This window comes from Rhineura floridana, chromosome 5, assembly GCF_030035675.1.
Source record: "Rhineura floridana isolate rRhiFlo1 chromosome 5, rRhiFlo1.hap2, whole genome shotgun sequence".
NCBI classification, from domain to species: domain Eukaryota; kingdom Metazoa; phylum Chordata; class Lepidosauria; order Squamata; family Rhineuridae; genus Rhineura; species Rhineura floridana.
Window position 1 is genome coordinate 60,933,047 of NC_084484.1, and position 15,314 is coordinate 60,948,360.

A 15,314-nucleotide genomic window follows, 5' to 3' on the forward strand; every position below is an offset into this window, starting at 1 on the left:
CTGGCTCTCCCTGTCAGGTTCCTACCTGCTCGTGGTTACTGCCTGTCTCTAGGCACCACCAGGGACTCCACCAGTCCGGACTGTCCTTTTATATGGTTTCTCTCCCCGCTCTAGCACAGATCTCAACAGATCCCCTGCTAGGCAGCACCACCAGTCATGTCCTATAACCAGTAGTCCCAGAGACTCTGCCTTAGTCTCTCTATCTGGTTACCTCTGTGACTGAGTGCTAAAGCTGTCCCAATCCCTTTGATTTACTCAGACTGCTTGTGGTGTTATTCTCTTCACCGGTGCCACCATTTGTTTCCCTTCAGCCTTGGTATTTACCTTACCCTCCCTTCTGGTCTGTGAAACCCCAGCCAAGGATCAGGCCTTTGGTAAACCAAATATATTTATTAAATAACAAAGATAACAAGATTTCTTTAAAAGGCACTTAAGCATATGGTTACATCTATTCCTGAGGTACTGGTCTTAGTATTAATCCGAACTCCACCCTCTCCTCACATCTGCCAACTCTCCACACAATCTCCTCTCAAAACCCACCAAAACAACCCTCTCAAGTCCACCAACGTCCACCAACGTCCACCCAGATTTACCTGTCATTCTTCCTTTTTATACTGTCAGCCATTTTAAACACTCAGCCAATCATCCAGCATTCTACTGCCCATTCACTCCCCCTCCTCTTTCACTCCACTTACCATGTATCTTCTAAACAAACAGCACTTACCCTATTTACACTAATACAGGATCATCACATTCCCCCCCCTTAAAACAACGGCAGAGTATTATTCTTGTTCCAGGATTTATAAACAAGTCTCTATGGAGAAAATGTCTTTCTTTGTTCCTCCATCTGGTCACGTCACTGCAGTCCCAGCCACTTGCCTGGAAAGTCCATCGGCCAGTACATTGTCCTTGCCTTTTATGAACTGGAAGTCCACTTGATAGTCCTGTAGGGCCCAGGACCACCTCTGCAGCATAGTGTTATGGTTTTTCATAGTCTGCAACCATAACAAGGCCCGATGATCCGTTGTTACCGTGAATCTTCGTCCCCACACGTATGGGCGCAACTTGTTCAGTCCCCACACGACCGCTAGGCACTCCTTTTGGACCGACGAATAGTTTTTCTCCCTCGGCGTTAACTTGCGACTCAGATACGCCACTGGATGTCTGGTGCCTTCTCTCTCCTGCAGCAAGACGACTCCCAGCGCGAGGTCCGACGCATCTGTAGCCACGATGAATGGTTGCTCATAGTCTGGTGCCTTCTGACATTCATCCGTCCATACCACATGCTCAGAACACTTCTTCTTTGTTAATTCATGCAAGGGGGTTGCTATTTCCCCAAAATTTCTCACAAACTTCCTATAAAAACCAGCCACACCTAGAAATGCCCTCACTTGTTTTTTGGTTAAGGGGATAGGCCACGCTTGTATTGCCTCCACCTTGCTCCATAAGGGGGTGATTTTCCCACTCCCCACCTTATGTCCTAAATAGATTACTTCCTTTAGCCCAAACTGGCATTTCTTAGCTTTTATTGTGAGGCCTGCTTTTCTTAAGGCCTCTAATACTGTTGTCAGGTGTTGGACATGCTCAGGCACCGATTTGCTAAAAATGGCCACGTCATCGATATAGGCCACTGCAAAATCTGACATGCCTCGCAACACAGTATTGATTAGCCTCTGAAATGAACTTGGTGAATTCCTTAGTCCCATGGGTAAGGTCACAAACTCATATAACCCATCTGGTGTACTGAAGGCAGTTTTGGCTCTGGATTGCTCGTCTAGTTCCATTTGCCAAAATCCTTTACAGAGGTCTAACGTAGAGATAATGGTTGCTGCCCCCAACAACTCTAACATTGCGTCTACCCTGGGCATAGGATACGCATCTGGGACCGTGATTTTATTGATTAGCCGATAATCAATGCAAAACCTTGTCGTTCCATCTTTTTTCGGAACCAGGACAATACTTGAGGCCCAGGGACTGATGGATTCCCTGATCACTCCTAATTCCAGCATATCTTCCACCTCCTTTTTGATCTCACTCAAAACTTTCCCATTCACACGGTATGGCATAGATCTGATTGGGGCATGGTCTCCAGTATTAATGGAATGTTTGGCTATACTGGTTCGGCCAGGTTTATTACTAAAGAGATTCCCATAGTTTTTCAAAACTCTCAGAATCTCTTCTTTTACTTCCTCCTTCACCTCTTCTGACCATTCCACTTGATCTACCCCTCCTTTGCCTTTGCTTTCCTGTACCAAATCCGGAAGTTCAGGCCCACTTCCCTCAGAGAATAAGGTAACTTGCAACACCTGTGCATCCCTGGTATGGTAAGGCTTTAACATATTTACATGAACCACTTTGCTTTTGTTTAATTGGTCTGTGGTGATTACATACGTCACTGTGTCAAGCCTTTCTCTGATGGTATATGGTCCTTCCCAGTTAGCCTGTAATTTGTCATGTTTCCTGGGTATGAACGCCATAACCATATCTCCCACATCATACACACGTTCCCTGGCTGTTCTGTCATACCAGTAACTTTGCTTCTGCTGTGCTTGACTCAAATTCTTTTCCACCACCTCCATCATCGATGTTAATTTATTGCAGAACTCCAATACAAAATCTACTACAGATGTTTTGTACTCTCCCAGGATTCCTTCCCATGAATTTTTTAATAGTTCCAAAGGTCCCCTCACTTTTCTAGTGAACATGAGTTCAAAGGGTGAGAAGCCTGTTGACTCTTGAGGGACTTCTCTGTATGCAAATAAGAAGCATCCCAACCGTTCATCCCAGTCTTGTGGGTGATCTTGAACATAGCTTCTTATCATGCCCTTCAAAACGCCATTGAATCTCTCTGTTAGCCCATTAGTGGCGGGATGGTAAGTAGTGGTCTTTAGATGTTTTAGACCACAACATTTCCACATACATTGCATCACTTCTCCCATGAATACACTGCCTTGATCCGTCAGCACTTCATGAGGGAAACCCAGCCTCATAAAGATTTTTAATAAAGCCTCTGCCACCACAGGGGCTTCTACAGATCTTAGTGCTTCTGCGTCTGGGTACCTGGTGGCAAAATCCACCACCACCAATAGATATTTCTTGCCATGCCTTGTGGGTTTGGAAAAAGGGCCCACCAAATCTATTCCCACTCTATAAAAGGGTTGTCCAATTATAGGAAGGGGCTTTAAGGGTGCCTTAGTCTTTACTCCACTTTTTCCCACCTTTTGGCATATACCACAAGATAGACAATGTTGTTTTACATCTTTGGAGATGTTTGGCCGATAATAGTATGCAGCCAATCTCCTCTTGGTCTTTTTCATTCCCAGATGTCCTGCACATGGGACATCGTGGGCTACCTCTAGGAATCTGGTTCTGTATTTGCTAGGTACTATCAATTGCTTCACTGGTTCACATTCATCCTTTCTCTCAGCAGGCATCCACAGTCTATATAAAATCCCATTCTCACACACAACTTGATTCCTCAGTTTGTCAGTGAAAGGAATCTGTTGGGTCAGGGCTTGCTCCTTTATTTGATTCAAACTGGTATCCTTATTCAGTTCTTCTCTGAAATGCTCTGTCTCTTCCCCAGAGACCAGCTGATACAGTTTGTCTCCTTCAGCAGGCCTGCTAGTGGTTGTTATGGCGACCTGAGGCTCGCTATCAGTTTCCACCCTGTTTGCTTCAGCCCCCCTTAACATGGCTTCTTTTTCTCTGCCAAGTTGCTGTCTGGTCACCACATATATTTTCCCTTGGGCTCCCATAACATCTCTTCCCAGTATTACTGGTTCTTGTTGCTGGGCATTAATGCCTACTTTATATCTGCCCTCTTGGCCTCTCCACACCATTTTCACCAGGGCCACAGGCAAGCTTTCTGGTTGACCCCTCACTCCTTGGATATTCACCGTTTCCTGAGGTAATATTTCTTCAGATTTTATTAAATCTGGCCTCAGCAATGTCTGAGCAGCACCAGTATCAAGCAATGCCCAATAATTTGCCCCTTGTACACTCACTTCCTCTCTCAGACTTGAATCAAGGTCTGTTACTTCTGTCCAGTTTATCTGGCAAAACTGAACCTTTTTCGCTGTTTCTAAAGCCTTGGGCTCTGTTTTCACTGCCCTTGTCTGAGCAGGATTACTAATGGGGTTGGCAACCTCACATTGAAAACGTAGGTGCCCCGGTCTACCACATTTGTAGCATAATTTCTCCTCTGTTTTAGGGTACACAGATCCACTCTGGGGTGTCCTGTGCCCTTTGGATTTTACTGGAGGACTCACTCTCTGTGGTACCGCATCCCTTCTGCCAGCATTATATGGTCTGGGTTTAAAATCTCTTGATGTTTTCCCCACCCAGCCAGTTCTATTGGAGGCAAAGTGATCCGCCATCTCGGCGGCCTCCTGCACAGATGTAGGGGAACGGTCTTTGACCAGGAGCCTTATTTCTGGTGGTAACTGATGGTATAATTGATCCAGTATCATGAGGCTTTTCACCTCTTCCACTGACTGAGCTTTTGCACTTGTCAGCCATTTCCCAAATATGTCCATCAGTTTTGCCCCCAGCTCCACGAAAGACCTCCCTGTCTGTATCTGGCAGTTTCTGAAAAGCTTTCTAAAATAATCAGGCCCCAGTCTGAATCTTTTGTAGACTGCCTCTTTAAACTCAGCATAGGTGACGGGCTTGTCTGAGGGGAAATATTGGTATACCTCAGCCAATTCACCTTTAATCAGGTTTGATAAATACTGCATGTATTTATCTTCAGGTAGCCCCCACAACTGAGCTGCCTTTTCAAAGGTTGTGAGATAAATTTGAGGATCTTGACCAGGCTCATAGACAGCAAAGTCCTTTGGAGTAATTTTTATTTTTGCTCCATCTCTGTCTTTCCTTGTTTCATCAGAATGAAACTTCTCTCTTTCAAATTTTAACTTTTCTGCCTGTAATTCCGCATCCACTCTCATTCTCTCAAATTCCAACTCCTCTGCTTGTCTTTCCCATCAGCTTCCATCCTCATTCTCTCAGTTTCCATCCTCAACTTCTCTCTCAAATACTCTATATAAGCGGGATTGCTTAAGTATCCTTCTGGGGTCTCTTCCCTGACAGGTTGTTTTTGCTGGGCAGTTGCAAATCCTATAAGTGCTACCCTCAATTCATCTACCCCTTTACCCTCGTGAGGTAAATTGAATGTTATGCACTTCTCCACCAGCTCCTCTCTTTTCATTTTTATATATTCAGCCATGGTGTTTGAGTTCACTCACTCTTTGCCAGTCACTCTCACAAATAATCTTGTTTTGCTATTTCTGTTTGCCACACCACTGTTAGGGATTCTCTAGTATTCGTATCTCACTGCTACAGCCAACACCTGTGACGTAGTCTCCTTTGTCACCACGTGTCTTTGGGACTCTCTTTGGTTCGTATCCCACCACTACTGCCACCACCTGTGACGCCCTTCCCTGGCTCTCCCTGTCAGGTTCCTACCTGCTCGTGGTTACTGCCTGTCTCTAGGCACCACCAGGGACTCCACCAGTCCGGACTGTCCTTTTATATGGTTTCTCTCCCCGCTCTAGCACAGATCTCAACAGATCCCCCTGCTAGGCAGCACCACCAGTCACGTCCTATAACCAGTAGTCCCAGAGACTCTGCCTGAGTCTCTCTATCTGGTTACCTCTGTGACTGAGTGCTAAAGCTGTCCCAATCCCTTTGATTTACTCAGACTGCTTGTGGTGTTATTCTCTTCACCGGTGCCACCATTTGTTTCCCTTCAGCCTTGGTATTTACCTTACCCTCCCTTCTGGTCTGTGAAACCCCAGCCAAGGATCAGGCCTTTGGTAAACCAAATATATTTATTAAATAACAAAGATAACAAGATTTCTTTAAAAGGCACTTAAGCATATGGTTACATCTATTCCTGAGGTACTGGTCTTAGTATTAATCCGAACTCCACCCTCTCCTCACATCCGCCAACTCTCCACACAATCTCCTCTCAAAACCCACCAGAACAACCCTCTCAAGTCCACCAACGTCCACCAACGTCCACCCAGATTTACCTGACATTCTTCCTTTTTATACTGTCAGCCATTTTAAACACTCAGCCAATCATCCAGCATTCTACTGCCCATTCACTCCCCCTCCTCTTTCACTCCACTTACCATGTATCTTCTAAACAAACAGCACTTACCCTATTTACACTAATACAGGATCATCACACACTCCCCTTTCATGCTGATTGGCTCCTAGGGACGTCTCGAGAGTGAGCGAGTGAGAGGGCGTGGCTGTGGGGGGACATGGCGTGACTATCATGAAGGGACCTAGCATTTTCAAAGTTGCCACTACTCGACTGATTGCCACATGTTAGCCTTTGTGGGAGAGCCCTTTAAGTCCTAATTTAGACCCATCTCTTTGCTGCTCTTGCCACCAGCCATTTGCTTGCCCTCTCCTTTGAAGCCCAGTCTGCATACTGCTGCCCAGGAGGAGAGATCAAAGCAAGTACAGGCTGCTGCTCTTTTCCTTGTACTTGTCACTGCTCTTATGCTTGAAGAAGGCATATTAACAGGCAGCAATAGCAAGGAGGAGGAGAAGTGCCAGGGAGCTTTGGGGTTAACAGTCAGAAGCAGCTCACTGTATAGAGTTGAGCTGCTATGCTAACTTCCTGACAGGTTGGTTGCTGTTACTTACCAGGAGGTGGGGAGAGGTTGCCACAGTGCAAATGCATGGGAAGAGTCAATCTGGCATCTCCTCCCTCCTCCTCTGCCTTCTAGTAAGCAACAGCGACGCACTTGCTGGGAAGCTAACATGGTGTCTCTTCCATACCAGGTGAGCCACTTTTTCTCTCTGATCTTCTTGTTGGGGTGTGGGCTTTGACAGGTGCCCAATGATGCTGATCCCTGCTGAAGTGGAATATCCAGTTAATGTGTACTGAAGGGAAGAAGTAGCAGCCTTGGTGTCGGAGGGATAATTAATAACCTTGCTGAAGGATGTTCGTGTGTTGATTTTAATAAGTTCCAGTGCAACTACAAAGGACATAGTTATAAAGGGACTAAGATTGCCTACTGTCAAGATCAAGTATGAAAAAAATATTTTGCCACATTCACCTTGGCAGTGATTGCAGCTTAAAAACTCCCAAGGCAAGCCTGATTACTTGCTGCAGGGGCTGTGCAACTGGCAAGTCAGTTTCCATGCTTTGTTTTATGACTAGTCAGTTTCACACCCCTCTCTGCTGGTAAGGAGATAGGTTGATGGAATGACAGGTTTATGTTTTTACTTTACCTGTAGGGAGCCCATTATTGACAGAAAATGGGTAAAATGGGGAATGGATGTGTTATTAGGATGCTGGGGATTATATTTAAAAAAGAGGAATAACGCAATAATAATTCTAAGGGGGTCGTAATGGTGTCCCAGATTTTCAGCAAAGTGCAACTTCAGGCTTGTCCACCACAGTTACATTATCAGATGAGTAGCTTTAGTAAAGGGCAAGGTCATATGAGTTTTCTACTGTGGGATATTTATTTTTGTGTAATATTAACTGGATTAAAATTGCACTTAAAAATAGAGGGAGGGTCCAAGCACTGTTTGTAAAATGCAGAAAAGATTATTCATGAAATTTAATGACCATCAGAAAATAAACGTAAGCAAACATAGGCACCAAAAATACAGAAAAGATTTAAGGGTGAAGTAGTTCAACAAACCACTTTAATATACTCAAAATAATAGTAGGGCTGGGCTTACTATGTGGGTTTCAGAGGTGGGTGGTGAATTCATCATTGAGGAATAATAATAATAATAATAATAATAATAATTTAATTTATGTGTCGCCTATCTGGCCAATGGCCACTCTAGGCGACGTACAAATCAGCTGCAGTAAATGCAGCACAATAAAATACACATAAAATACAATAAACAAGGAAACTATAAATAGGAATGATAACAGTTCAGAGTAATAGGCGATTAGTCCTGAAAATTAATCCTCCCCGGAAGTCCCAAAGGCCTGTCTGAAAAGCCAGGTCTTCAAGGCTTTGCGGAATACATTCAGGGAAGGGGCATGCCGAAGATCGTACGGGAGGGAGTTCCAGAGAGTGGGGGCCGCCACTGAAAATGCCCTCTCTCTAGTCCCCACCAACCTAGCTGTTTTAGTTGGTGGGACTGAGAGAAGGCCCTGAGTGGCTGATCTTGTCGGGCGGCATAATTGGTGACGCTGGAGGCGCTCCATCAGGTAGACTGGTCCGAAACCGTGTAGGGATTTAAAGGTTAGTACCAACACCTTGAATTGAGCCCGGAAAATAACTGGAAGCCAGTGTAGATCGAATAACACTGGAGTGATGTGTTCCCGGCGGCGACAATTTGTAAGTAGTCGAGCCGCAGCATTTTGTATAAGTTGTAATTTCTGGACCGTTTTCAAGGGTAACCCCACGTAGAGCGCATTGCAGTAGTCTAAACGAGAGGTGACCAGGGCATGTACTACCAGTATATAGTTCCTGTCCTCTCAAAGAAGGCAGTAGTAAGATATCTACTAAAGAAGCTCAGTTCAGTTCCATTGGCCTTGGGAAATTATCACCTAGTGTAAAATTGACTGTCTTAAGCAAGATCTTGGGACTGAGTAGTGTCTCTTCAGTTTCAGATGTCTTGGACGAAACTGATTTTGACTCTTTCAGATTTGGTTTCCAGCTTTAGTTTCTTGACAGTGACCTGCCTTAGTCACCCTGGCATATGACTTCCATTGGGGAATCAATAGGGCGAGTGCAACTCTCTTAGTTCTTCTGGATTTCTCAGTGGCTTCCAATACCATTGAGCATTAGCCTTTTGAATCATCTCAGGAGGGAAGGGCTTTGAGACACTATATTGCAGTGGCTTTGGTGCTTCCTGATGGAACAAACCCAGAAGGTGGTGCTGTGGGCTGCTGTTCCACCCCTTGGCTGTTGACCTTTGGGGTACCACAGGGTTCCATATAGTCCCTGATGCTTTTTTTAACATAAAATCACTAGAATAAATCATCTGAAAGTATGACATGCAGTATGATCCATATGTAGATGACACTCAGCCCTATTGCTGTTTTCCTTAATCTAATCCCAAAGAGGGAGTTCTTCTGGACTCAGCACTATTAGTGGAGGTGCAGGTGATGTCAATGGTCAGGAGTGCCTTTGTCCAGCTTTGCCTGGTTTGTCAGCTATAACTTTATCTAAAAAAAGTAGATCTTACTTTAATGACACATGCTCTGGTTATACCCAGCTAGATTGCTATAATGCAGTCTATGTGGGTCTGCCTTTAAAAAATGGTTAAGAAACGTCAGTTGGCACAAAATGTGGCACCAAAAATGCTTGTAGGATGCAGACAATCAGAGCATATTACAGCCAGTTTGTATCACTTACATTGCCAACTATTTTGTTTCTGGTCCAATTTATAATGTGCTGGTTTGGGCCTTGTAAATCCCTAAAGGTTGGGACCATGTTACTTGAAGGACTGCCTGGACTTATATGAAGCTGCCTGAGCTCTGCTCTCTGGCCTATCAATAAGAGAGACTAGGCTGATGGGTTCAGAGACAGGGCCTTTCCCATACTGGCCCCATATCAATGAAATATCTTCTATGAAGTATATGTGGCCCCTCACTAGTGACTGTTACAAAGACCATCAAGATGGTTTCATTTTATCAAATTTTATTAATTCTTATCAGTTGATGTGTCTTACTGCTGTCTAGTGTTCAGTTTAAAGAGGTTTAATTGAAGAGTTAGACAGTAATTTAAAATAGCAGTTTTATATGTTTTATTTTGCGTTTTGTAAGCTGCTTTGTAAGGTCCTGAAAGGTGGGATATAAATATTTGAATAAATAACATGCAACCTTTTCCTATTAAATAAAATGTGTTAGTAATTAATTTTGGTGACCATTTTCTCATTTTGGCAGTGGGAGGATATATATCTACTTAAAAAAGAGATTGAACGAGGAGAAAAAGAACTGAAAAAAATACAAACCTTTTGCACTGACAATGTATTGATGGATTTGTTTAATGGAGCAAAAGGTCGTCACGATAAGTATGTACTCCTAATAATGCTGCTTTAGTATTCTTTAGTGCTTCTTTCATATTGTAAAATAATAATGCACTGGAAAATATAGCATTACAATGGATGGGGAACCTGTAGCCCTCCAAATGTTCTGGGCTCCAACTCCCATCAGCCCTAACCAGCGTGGCCAATGGTCAGAAATGATGGGAGCTCATCACAGGGCTCATTCACTCCACTGCCTGTCAGTGGTGCCTGCTTTCCCTTTGCTTTGCTTCTGGTGATTCTCCTCAAGGATTAGCTCATTCCTCACAAGCATTAGCTGCCTTTTGTGTATGTGTGTGCCATCACAGTTGTACTAAATGTGGCTTCAGCGATGCTGTGCAAATATCTGCTCTTGGTGACTCCGTCAAAGAAGATTTTGTTGCCACGAGCAGAAAGCCCGTATCTAAAGAATAAAAGTAGCCAGCACAACAGGACGTTCATCTGCAGCATCCCTTAGTTGTTTTGTCATGGAGAAGTGTTCCATTCACACATGCAAGTTGTTTTGTTGAACTTTGATGTGTTGCACATTTGACTGCTTTGAGACTGATTGTACACTGAGAAATGAATCCATCCTCTTGGGAAGTCATAGTAGAGTCAGATTTTTTGGACTCCAAAGAAGAATATGTGTAGTTGCTGCATACATGCTTTCTCTTATGTAGATACATTTTATTTTATTTGTACTGCTTGGCTGTCCAGGACCTGTAATTTTATACCACTTTTTGAGGACCAAGGTTTAGTTCACATGATCAGTTTCCCCATTGCACACCAAGTACAAACATGATCTGTATGCTTATTTCCAGCTTCACACTTCTCAGAGCGGTTTCTTCCAAATATATGTGTGTGTGTGTGTGCATGCGCACACTTTGGCACAGGTAGTGACTTGTCTGTTTCTTGAACAGACATTGCAGGCAGCCTTTTACTGCATCCACAGTAACCACACACGTTGAGGGTCTGAACCCCCCATCTCCAGATAGGCCATATTGGGCCTCTGAAGCGCCTGCATCAGCTTCACCAGAGCCTGGTACGGATGGATGTGAGGCACGCTCTGAAAGTCCAACCAGAAAGAAGAAAGCTTTATATGCAGGTAAAACAGATTATGGAGATTCTTCAGTAAAGCATGTCCCTTCTTTGACATGTTGAACGCAAGCCTTCTCTTTCACATTTGTTATTTAACATCAGTAATGTGCTAGGGGCTGTAGACCATAGAAGTGCAGTCTTTGCCTCTCAGGGGCTTACAGTCTACATTAGAAAGACAAGACAAGGATGGAGAAAGAATTCTGAATGACAGCTGAAAGGGACACTTGTCCATGTACTTCAAACACTTCTGGCATGCACCATCATTTATTTTCGTGTACTTCTAATTAGTGTGATTCCCCCCCCTTAATAAATATAATTGTGTTTAAGACAGATACCATTTTTTAAAACATTGAGGTGGTTCACAGTTTTCTGAATTAGATTGCAATGTGGGGGATCCTGTACATTCTTGGAACAATATTGAGTCAGAGGATGCAACTGCTGGATCTCTTTTCCCCACCCTGTCCTTCCGATGGGCCTTTTACCAACTCTCCTGTCTGCTGTGGTGCAAAAAGAGAATCCTGCTGCCTGTGACAGACAGAGAAGGTGGAGACATGGGGGGGGGCACACAGGCTGCATTTTCTTTTTACTCCTCTGAAAGTCTACAGGAATCCAAGGTGCTTTCTTGGATTGAGACCAGGCAATGCTGGCCCTCATGATTTTGAGGCAAGTTGCTTAACTGTGTTGCTTCTGGCTACATGTACTGTGTAGCATGTCTTGTTGGCTTGAAGGGAAACAGAATTCTCTTAAGCCTGTGAGGCACTAGTGTACCCCCAGGTCTCCTGGTTAGAAAGAGGTTCTGTAGATGTCAACAGGATGAGAATCTAGGAATGCTTCTGTATGGTTATGGCATGGAGACATAAAAATCTGAAGGTATGATGCAGTTTTACTCAACAAATTCATGTATCTGATTATCTGAAACATCTAAAACTGGACAAAATCCAATTTGCTTGAAGTGTCAGTATTATTCCTCTAGAACTACAATGGAAGCACGATGTCCTCCCATTAAGTGGAAGGTTTATATACTGTAATTATTTGGATAGCACCATAAATGGAATCTTCCTTAGCAGCACAATTCTATGCATGTATACTCAGAAGTGAGTTCTGCTGAGTTCAGTGGGACTTACTATCAGGTAAGTGTAGATCTGATTGCACTCTATATCTGAAACTTTCAAATTTCAGTTCACTTCATTAAAAACAGAAAAAATCAAAAATTTAATCTCTGGAGAAACCTGCTTTGGGTTTATGTTTCTAGACCTATTGTCCTTTGGAAATCTGCTATATGGTTCTGTTCCAAAAAGCTGACTTTACCCCCTTATCTTGGCATGCAAAATTAAAAGGTTAGAATTCAGCATACAGATTTCTAAGTGAAAATTTAAATCCTATGAGTGCAGTTCCAGACTTGCCCCAAAGTAGGTGTATATCTGAGCTAATGGGGGTTGTACTGAGTATTCAGTATATTCACTAGTGGCTGATGTAGTTGAAAAGTACATAGTGAATGGAAGAGCACAAAGAAATTATGGAGCTGTACATTTTACCTATGGGAACTTGTCTTGGACAGTTTCTGCCTAAAGGGCTATAGGCACTAAAAGCTATTTTTTTCTAAGACTGTAAGCAGGCTTTTGATTTGTCATCAAGTTGTTTGTATGTCTATGTGAATATCTTTCTATAGAACAAACAAAGAGTAGCATGCTTAGAACTCAGCGCTATGCGTCAAAGCCTACTGAACGAAGTACAAATGGAAGAGCATCTCCTGAAAGAAAAGGTAAGCTGTGAGCTGTGTAAGTGAGAGTATTTAATCTGTTTCAACAATTCTAACATTTTGCATGTTGAATCCTCTTTTATTAACTCTTAGGCTACTATTCTCCTTTTGGCACACCCTACCTCCTTTGTAGAAATTGGTGAGACTTAACTGAGTACTGAATTGCACTCCATGCTCCCCAAAAAATGAACATGAAAACATCATCATGTGGATCCTGAGGTCATTCTTATGCAGTTATGCATTGGAAAGCATTGGGGTCTAAGATCATCATGCAGTATCTGCTTCTGCAGATTGGAGGGAGGTTCAGTATGTTCCAGTGTGCCTCAGACCCATGTGACATGTGCTATGAACCTTCCCCACATTTGTTTGAATTGCAAACAGGATTGGCGACGATCAGTGCCATGGGAGTGGCCAGGAAGAAAAAATTCTATGAGGTTTTCCTGTCCCCCACCAATGCTGTTTAAATAGGTATACCTTGATGTGCTACCATGCACCCTGCAGCTCTGTGGAAATACAGGTGTAGCCCAAAAAGTGTAGAAAGGAACAGTTTAAGTTATAGAGTATCATGGATGTATAGACATGAGAAACATTAGCAGTCTGATCCCATGCATGTTTACTGGGAAATAAATCCTTCTATGTATGTTTTTGCTTGTTCATTTATTACATTTGCATCCTGCCTTCCTAATGAGCTTAGGGTAGCCCTCACAACGACACTGTTGTTGAGCACCATTTTATCCTCCCAATGAGCCTGTGAGGTAGGTTATGCTGAGAAAGGACACTCAGTAAGCTGATTGGTCAGTGGTGACTCAGGAAGTCCTTGGTTAATCTTTGCCAAAGGAGACCTAGCTAACCCAGTGTCTAATTATCTTTGGTCCATGTGCTGACTTGTAATTGTGTTAAAATCGGTTTTAACTGGTGTGTATATGTTGATGTATTGTCTGCCTTGTTTTTAATTTTATTTTGTTTGTTTGTTTTGCTGTTTTATTGTATTTTTTTATTATTGTTGTTGGCACCTTGAGTACCTTTCCCTCTGGTGGAAAGGTGGGTTACCAATTTCAATACAACAAACTAAAAAATCTCACTTCTGCCTTTAGTAGTGGCATTGGGCTAGTGTTAACCTCTTAGCCTACAATCTGCAGTACAGGGATAGCAATACTGGGTTGGTCTGAGGATTATTGAGAACGGATCTGAAACATGTTGAGAATTCTAAATTACTTGCTCTATAAATTATTATTTTTTAAAAAAACTCTAATCGGTCAAATCCATAGCTTGCAGTTTTTAAAATTAATACGGAGTGCCGGGGAGTGTGTGCGCACTGATTCTTGTTTTGGACTTCAGTTTTGGGGAAGGGGAGGTCTAACCCTTCACAGTTACGATCCCCATGAAAACCACGGAAAAAAGGTCCAATTGGTGCCAATGGGAGTTTTTATTTTTAAAAGGATTGTTATCATTTGGGAGAGAGGGAGAGACACAATTTTTATGGGAACTGTCTCTTGGGAAGGAAGGATTAAAGTGTAAACATTAAATCTTCTCTCCCCATGTGCAGTGGATTTGATGGGTCCTCCTGTGCTCAACATTAACCTTTTTTTAAAAAAACCACTGTTGCTACCTGCTGTGTATTTAATGTAACTTTAAATGTAGTGATAGGTGTATTTCCATTCTGCTAGGGACAGCAAAGAGTAGAATCTCTCTCTCTGTCTGTCTGTCTCTGTGTGTGTGTGTGTGTATTTCAGTGCTCTTGATTTGTGTTCTACTGCCCCATCCTTGTGAGCTATTCAAGGCTGTAGAGATAAGTCTGCAAGAGTTGTGATAGACTCCCAGATTCCAGAATAGATCCACTCAGCCCAGCAGATCATTGCTTCCCCTCGGCTGGCCTAGCTATAAATGCTTCTGGATCAGGCCTGGGTTGGGCAGCCAGGTTTGGCCTTGTTGGCATAGCTGCCATAAGTGTCCGTCCTCTCCAGCTTTCCCATCTACAGTATTCTCTGGTCTACCTGCTTTTAATCCTGCCTACGCCTTGTTCTTGTCCTTCTAGCTCTGACCTCACTATGGCTCTCATCCCAGTGCTCCTGACTGTTTGTGCCCCAGTGCCACCACATGTAAAATTATACCATTACCTTGTTTTTAAGGGACTGCTACAGAGGAGAAGACACAAAATGGTAATAAAAAGATAAATAAAGAGTAAGTACATATGATGATAGGGTTTTTTGGGGGGGTATGTCTGACTGGGTTTCAGTGTCTCAAGCTTTTTCTCCCTCTTTCTTTAAAAAGCCCTTTAGATATTCCCTCTGCTCAGTGGCTGAAGACGCACGGTTTGGTTGCTAGGCGACTCACCATAATGGATGCCTTGGCCCCAACTGCTATTCCTCGTACAACTAAATACATTCCGATTCTAGACAAACATGTTGTTTCAAAAGTATTTGATGATGTAAGTCTCTATGCCATTTCTGGGGAAACT

General features: G+C 43.2%; 1 protein-coding gene across 9 annotated transcripts in view; it reads left to right on the forward strand.

The window, feature by feature from the left end:
- The window catches only part of VWA3B (von Willebrand factor A domain containing 3B), a 104,468-nt gene that overhangs the window by 50,642 nt on the left and 38,512 nt on the right, over nucleotides 1–15,314 (forward strand). For all 9 annotated transcript variants that reach the window (XM_061626931.1, XM_061626923.1, XM_061626927.1 and 6 more), the window contains 5 exons: nucleotides 9,881–10,008; nucleotides 10,920–11,104; nucleotides 12,767–12,859; nucleotides 14,986–15,037; nucleotides 15,128–15,284. In XM_061626931.1, coding sequence (XP_061482915.1) covers nucleotides 9,881–10,008; nucleotides 10,920–11,104; nucleotides 12,767–12,859; nucleotides 14,986–15,037; nucleotides 15,128–15,284 — 615 coding nt within the window. The remainder of the gene's footprint in view (nucleotides 1–9,880; nucleotides 10,009–10,919; nucleotides 11,105–12,766; nucleotides 12,860–14,985; nucleotides 15,038–15,127; nucleotides 15,285–15,314) is intronic.